Source organism: Dinoponera quadriceps, unplaced genomic scaffold (genome assembly GCF_001313825.1).
Source record: "Dinoponera quadriceps isolate SergipeBrazil2010 unplaced genomic scaffold, ASM131382v1 scaffold1270, whole genome shotgun sequence".
Classification (NCBI taxonomy): Eukaryota; Metazoa; Arthropoda; class Insecta; order Hymenoptera; family Formicidae; genus Dinoponera; species Dinoponera quadriceps.
In genome coordinates, this window is record NW_014555716.1 from 1,767,796 (window position 1) to 1,775,338 (window position 7,543).

Below are 7,543 nucleotides of genomic sequence, written 5' to 3' on the forward strand. Positions count from 1 at the left end.
GGGGGGGGGGGGGGGGGGGGGGCGAGGTTAGAGGCAAAATATATTCTTTCGTGTGACACAATTGTTCGTTGACAAAATCAATTCACACTCTGAACTTGTCATTCACAATAAAAGATATTATATTTATAAATAATGGGCTACATATATGTATTTTGTATATTTAATGTGTTTTGTATATTCAAATATTGACTTGGCATTGTGCAAACGCTGTTTTGATGACACTATAATCGACACAGCATGTAATATTGTAATAATGTTATCAAGATGTTAAAATATGATATATATCGCAATGTAATATTTGTATTATATTACAGTGTGTAACATGACTGAAATGTTACTGCATGTTAATCACGTAATGATCGCTAAAGCCAGCGGCACACGATGCTTGTTTTCGTGCTGGATTGCTTGCTGGATACTGCGTTCTGACACATTGGCACATTTCCAAAAATGGATGACAATACACCGATCAGTACGCAGTATTTCCATCCAGCAAACAATCCAGCACGAAAACAAGCATCGTGTGCCACTGGCTTAAAACAATATTAAGTTGAAGTCACAGTATGACATTATATTATGATAAAATAATAACATTTCAATCTGGACATGAAATATTAGAATAACAGACACACTCCTATTTTTAGTTGATTACTTTATTTTTAAAAAATCTTGTAACTGAATAAGCACACTATATTAAAAAAAAATATATTTGTTATTATTTGTTTTTCTTGCATTAGCAATGGAGCCCGCCATTTTTTATTTTTATATTTTGATGTTATTTTCGTATTTAGGGACCCCGAATAACTTTAAAAATAGTTAGACAAGATATGTTTCAATTCTCAAAAAAATTCAGATTGAAAGGATTATGTCAATATTCATTGCATATTAACTGTTATTACATTATTCTCGATGTCTTATATGAAGAATATAAAGTGATAATTTATTTTTCTCTGTGCACAGTAGATAGGTCTCAACAACTTCCTTCCTTTAAATCTCAATAAAAAGAAAATGTCCGACAGATTGAAGATCACATAAAGTCATGGCCTCGATAACATGTACGAGAGTCATGGTGTCCCTTAATATGCATAATTATTGAGTGCTTTTTCAAACGATAAAATATTTTTTAGACAAATGTTCTTTGAAACAGTCTTAAATAAATATTAATAAAAATAAATACAAATTATAGCGAGAAAATTATAACATATTCGTGCAATTTATACGAATTTTTTAAATCACTTACGCACAAATTAGATGTACTTTCCGTGATTACACAAAAATTTACACAACGATAGCATTTCCTGTTGTAATCGGTAATCAGGATTAACATAAATCAAAGTATGTTAATCTTCTATGACAGAATGCAGCGATGACATGCCTTGCCAAGGTCTTGGCGAGCACGCGCATTTTAGTAACTTTGGCATGGCCTTCTTGACGCTTTTCCGGGTCGCCACTGGCGACAACTGGAATGGAATCATGAAGGACACGCTAAGGGACGATTGCGATGACGCTGCAGACTGCGTGAAAAATTGTTGCGTGAGCACCATCATCGCTCCGATATTTTTCGTCATTTTTGTTCTGATGGCGCAATTTGTGCTGGTGAACGTCGTTGTTGCTGTGCTAATGAAACACCTGGAGGAAAGTCACAAACAGGTGACGTTCGGGATATACAACGAAGATGATACCTGATTTTACCCGGACGACAAAAAAGCTTCAAGATATAACGCTTTAATTTCACAGATGGAAGATGAGCTTGATATGGAGACGCAGTTGGAGAGGGAATTGGCCGCTGAACAGGAAGAGCTTTTGGAAGTGGAGGAGGAAGATGAGGATGATATAGGGATGAATGGTAGATTGGACGGTGAGGATGAAGATGACGAAGACAGAGAGCGCGAGTCTATGGTAGGAAACGAGAAAATATGCGCCGCGAGACCAGGACTAGCCAAAGTTCGTTCCTTACCTGCGAACTTTATTTATAATCCACCGAGAGAAAGGAATATCGATGGTGAGAACATTATCGACGGTTGTCATAGACACGCTAGTATCGACTTATTGGCAAATACAGAATTGGAAAAGTTACTTTTTAAAAATAACTCGTTTATGTTATCTATTATTCGTTTTGGAAAATAATTCGTTACTGTTACCGTTTTTTAAGAAATAATGAATCGTTACAATTTTTGTTATTTTTTTTGCCAAGTTACGGAGATTCTTTTAGTTCTTGTTAGGTCTATTCCATATAGAGGAACCTGGGGACACTCTTGATCTTTGGGGGACACTCGATCCGTTATGCAATTGCAATATGGTGTTTGCTAGGCGTTATCCAAAAATTGTAATTCCGTTACCATTATTGTTATTAATGAAGAAAAAAACACCGTTTCTAAACCGTTACTGAAAAAGAGCAATTATAACGGCGTTACCAGCAAAGTTACTTTTTAATTTAAAATTAAGTAGTTGTAATTTATATTTGTTCATTTGTATTTATATATTCATCATGAAATCGATTTAATATGTTATTCTTTAATTAGCGCATTGGCATCCGTATTTTCAGACGCCTCGATTTCCATGTCCTTGGACGAGAAACGTCGCAATTCGTATTACCGTTCGAATTCAAGACCGTCCAAGTTTAAATCGAAACGCCGACAAACCTTCCATTCGGGTCATCACCAACGAAGGTCATTACTACCGATGCACTTTGAGGTCTCCGAGGTATTCGAAAAGCCGGTCAGCAATTTAACCGTACCTCGAATAATTCCGCATCGCCATTACGCCGCCGCTAATCAGACCATCGATTACGTGCAACGTCAAAAGCCGCAGGTGAGGTGTACCAAATGTAAAATATTCCTCGTCTGCCATTTATGTGGCGCTTTCTTTGTGAAAACTTTAGCCAAAAGTCCTGAGCCATTTTTTCCCGCGAAGCTAAATAAATAAAGTAATTATTGTTATATTCTTCATTGGATCTGTTTCCTATTCTGTGACTTCTTTTTACATTGTGCTCTTGCAAAACAAATTTTGTAATTATTTTAAAAATCACATATGCTATGAGGATAGATTGAAAAGTTCCCGACCTGACTAAGAAAAAACATCTTTCCGGGCCAAATGAAATTTATTTCTTAACATAGTCTCCTTTCAACTCGATACACTTGGTCCAACATTTTTCTGGACTTTTCATTCCTTTAGTATAATAATTTTTGTCTAAACTCGAAAAATAGTCATTCACGACGGTTATCACTTCAGCATCCGACGAAAGTTTCTTCCCGGAATGTAGTGGAGGAGCCAAGTTTCGTCGATAGTAATAAAACGCCGTAAAGAATCCTTTTCATCGCGCTTGAAACACTCGAGATACGATCGTGAAATGCCCAACCAACCGATCTCGTTTCTGATCAACAGTGTATCCAACACGCGTTCAGCTTTCTCATACGTAATTCTTTACGTAAAATGTTATGCGTCCGTTCGTATGAGCGGCCTCTACTATCTCTCTCAAAGTTAATCGACGATCGTCCATCACAATTCGGTGAATATAATTGATCATTTCGTTCGTTGTTGCGGTTTTTGGTCGTCCAGAGCGTTTCTCGTCAAAAAATGCTCGTTCTGCCACGTTCGAATTCAGTAACCCAGGTTTTCAGGGTCGTAAACGAAGGAACAGCATATCCATACACTGAATCTAATTCAACTTTAATTTCCGTAGGAGTTTTCCTTTCAGATGAAGGAATTTTATCACGGCGCGATATTCCAATTTCTCCATTGCTGACAAACTATCACACAAAAGGCTGTCAGAAACAAGCTAATTGTTGGAATGACATGAAACTTAGCTCTTTGTGTTTCTTTCAGTGCAATCTATCGGACAAGTATTGAAATTTCTCTGAACTCTCGTTCTTTCTTGGCCAGGTTAGAAATGTTTCAATCTACCTTCGTATATAACGCGTCAATTTTACAGACAACCAGCGAGACACAGGAGAACAAGTCTCTGTTGAGTGTAAGCAGGCCGGCGGCCGGTTCGATCACGCCCGCCGGCTCGAGCAGCAACCTCAACATACCGCCCAAGTTGAACAGCGACCGTTTCCTCATGCCGACCGCCGACATCTACCCGTCCAAAGCGATGATGACTCGCCGGACGTCCAGCGACATGCAATCGGACACGAGCGCAGCGGCCGACACACGGACGTTCAGCATTGCGAACGGTTACGTTGGCGGCAAGCTTCGCTTGGAAGATCAGCAACAAAAACCGAAGGAGGAGAAACGCGCGGCGCCGATGGTGACCATGGACGACCTCGACGTGCAGTCGATCATAAACGAGAGAAGACCGACGAAATTAAGGACGCACGACGCGGTGACGTCCGCCGCCACCAGTTCCAGCGATCAGTACAGCGCGGCCATTCGCGGCGAAGGCTACGGGCACATCTACGCCGCCGACGACCTGTCGCCGTGCGGCAACGAGAGCGGCAGCATCGCGGGCAGTTTGAGCGCGGCGGGCAGCATCAGCCGAAGCAGCGGTGTACTCGCCGGGGTGCACATCGGCGAAGGCGGCGCCATCGGCTCCGACGTGAGGATATATGTAGACGACACGGACTCGGCGAGCAGCAACGGCCATCGTCGCCCGCTGCGCAGCGATGACACCTTGGACGCACCTTCGACCACCGTCTCCTCCAGCACGACGATGAAAAACGGCGGCACCGACGGCGACGATGGCAGCGATAACGGCAGCAGTGATAGTGCTTGCACAGAGAACGACAGGGAGATCTCAGCCAAGAGACCGTCCTCTGTCGGCAGATCTCCAGATTCCTCTTAAAGAATCCAAAGCAAACGAGCCGAAGTTTCATTGTACACCCCTAGTGTTTGCCTCAGATGACTTCAAATCTTCATCCGGATGAAGATGGGATGAAAGTTCGAAAGATTCATCTTATGAGGATGATTTTGTTTTTAATTTGTCCAGATGAAAGTTAAGATATATGGCTCTATTTATCCGAATAATTTTCTAGATGATATTGTTTTTGCATGAGAGACTTTATAGAAATTTATAATGAAAATTACGTCGATCATAAAATTGCATACGGTTAAGCAATTCGTCAACGTAATCACACTAAATTTAAAGATCTAGCGAGAAAGACCAATAATCATTGACTATACTCACTAATCGCTGAGTTTTCTGAACGCATTATTTCAGTCTTTTTCTATAAAACCCATATCAGACTACTGACTGTGAAGACCGATTTGACTGGCGATTACGACTATCGATTCTCGAAGGGCCTATCATAGTGAAGCGTGATGTATTGTAATTGGTCCGTTAAGAATTGGCAGTTGTAATCGGATCGGCCTTCACAGTCGACAGTTAGATACGGGCTTAAAATCGATTGATCAATTGAAAAAAATGATCTATTCTTTTTGGTTGCACCGCTGAACTGGTACAATAAATTAGTGTGACATATTTTTGTTTCGCTCTAACTTATTGCGGTTCAGCAGTATAGCTAAGAAGAACAGACCAAAAAAGACAAAGCTGAAATTTGTTGGAATCTAATCTCCAATCCCTAGTCTGATACGGGCTTAACGTATAGGTCTATATTATTTCGCTCATTTTATCGAAAAATTAGTTCAGAATATGGACCGTAACATCATTTCAGATCATTTTTAGATGAGATAACATATTTTTTATCTAAAATGAAGACGAATATATTTTTGTGCTTTTTTCATCTAGATAAATATAAAGATGATCTATTTATTCATCTGGATGATTATTTAGATAATTTTATTTAGATATCGGCAAATACCAGTTGTACCGTACTACGTCAGTGGAAAGTCACAGCGCGAGGCTGAAAGCGCGGTGTTATCCAAGAAATAAACCAGCTGACGGCTGAGGGCTTGCGGACACGAGAAAGGGCTCTAAGAAAGACTGTAGTGCATGACAATATAGTCGTTATACTCTAGTCACTTCGCCGCCGTGAACTTGCTAAAAAGAAAAAAGAAGACGAGCCGAGCATTTCTTTCTTTATTTTCTTTCAAGGAAGACCGAGCTTCAGGGTTGAAAAAGAAGGTCGGGAAAGAAGCAGAGATGAGGGAGAATATATATAAAAGAAAAAAAAAGCACAACCATCCCGTTTGTGCAAGCAATTGTGCAAACATAAACAATGTACAGTTAGGGAAAATCTACGAATGCGTAGCGCACAGCTATGTAAAAATGCGCACCATGCGTGCGCGCGCGCATAGCGCAACTTAAAAACCTATGACAATCTTTTATTGCCAACGGAATCGACTCCGCGTTCCGTTTTTTTTTCCGAAGTGTCGTGGAAGTCGAACTTGTAGGATCTGATAGGAAGAAGAACGACGTTAGGAATCGTGTCGAAAAAAAATTAGAGAGAGAGAGAGAGAGAGAGAGAGAGAGAATTTCAGTAGTCAGTAGATAGATCTTACGTCGCAGAATTAAGTCGACAACCTCAATTAATTGGACCACTCTGTCTCGCCTTTTTCTTATCTCTCTATCGCGGATTAGAACTCGTGAAAATAGCGCGCGAGTCGCCGTCCGAAGAATCAAGAATAGAAATTCTATTCTAGCAATTCGAGCAGATCGAAAAACCGACGAACAATTAATGGTCTGTGTTGAGTCGGTGAATTGAAATTCTTCTTTGTGCGAACGATACTTATTTTCGATTATTATTAATTAGACATTGTAATCATACCCCGTATAACACAAATATACCATCGACATCCTAGGAACGTCTCAGGAATATTCGAACATCTCCGGAATGTTTCTAGAATTTCTTTTGTCTTTCGAACATTTGTGCTGTACGGGACATTGATTACAAATATCAAGTTTATGTGAACTGAAGTTTATTTATATACTGGTTTGATTTTCCAGTTAGTTTCTTTCCGACCGAAGAATTGGATTTATCAAAAAGTTCAATCGGTCAAATCATGGAATAAAATCATGATTATTCGAACGGTGAGTCATGGGAATTGGTGAAATTATCTTTCTTTCGTTCACTTCTCTCTATTCACACTCTAGAACGTTCTTCTCGTTGATATCTGTGATATACTTTAATCGTAGTATATCTCCTAACGGTAAAAAAAGAGCAAATATCAGCAATGAGATCGTAAAATCGGCGGTAACAGCAGCAGCAGCAATATGAGCGACAACAAGGCAACAATTAAGAATGTAGCTGACTTTTTAAGAACAAGAAAACTAATGTTCTGGTGGCTTTTGCATGGGAATAAATATAGAGACGAGAAGATAAAAATAGAAGCTCTATATACTGTACATACATACACCTATGACCTAGGCAGTCATAGCGAGTACACACACACACACATATATATATATATACAGGGTGTCCCAGACCACCCGTCTCACCCGATTTTTTCGTAAACGCGACATTTTAAAGAAAAATGTTTCAGATAAAAGTTTTGTGACTTCAAGGGGCACATAAGATGGTGTCATTGGTTTGACCTTGGATAGTCGTTTGAAGATCACGTGAAGGTCACCTTTAATTTCTTAAATGGAAACCCCCATTTTTCAATGCATATTCTTGTAGCTTACCTCGAGAGCTTTCCAAAACGCTAT

At 39.8% G+C, this 7,543-nt stretch overlaps 1 protein-coding gene across 2 annotated transcripts in view; it reads left to right on the forward strand.

Moving 5' to 3' along the window:
- Positions 1-5,622, forward strand: part of LOC106745233 (voltage-dependent T-type calcium channel subunit alpha-1G) — a 69,554-nt gene extending 63,932 nt beyond the window's left edge. For both annotated transcript variants that reach the window (XM_014620647.1, XM_014620648.1), the window contains 4 exons: positions 1,355-1,647; positions 1,735-1,999; positions 2,543-2,808; positions 3,929-5,622. In XM_014620647.1, the coding sequence (XP_014476133.1) occupies positions 1,355-1,647; positions 1,735-1,999; positions 2,543-2,808; positions 3,929-4,780 (1,676 nt within the window). In that variant the 3' untranslated portion in view covers positions 4,781-5,622. The remainder of the gene's footprint in view (positions 1-1,354; positions 1,648-1,734; positions 2,000-2,542; positions 2,809-3,928) is intronic.
- The last annotated feature ends 1,921 nt before the right edge of the window (positions 5,623-7,543 follow it).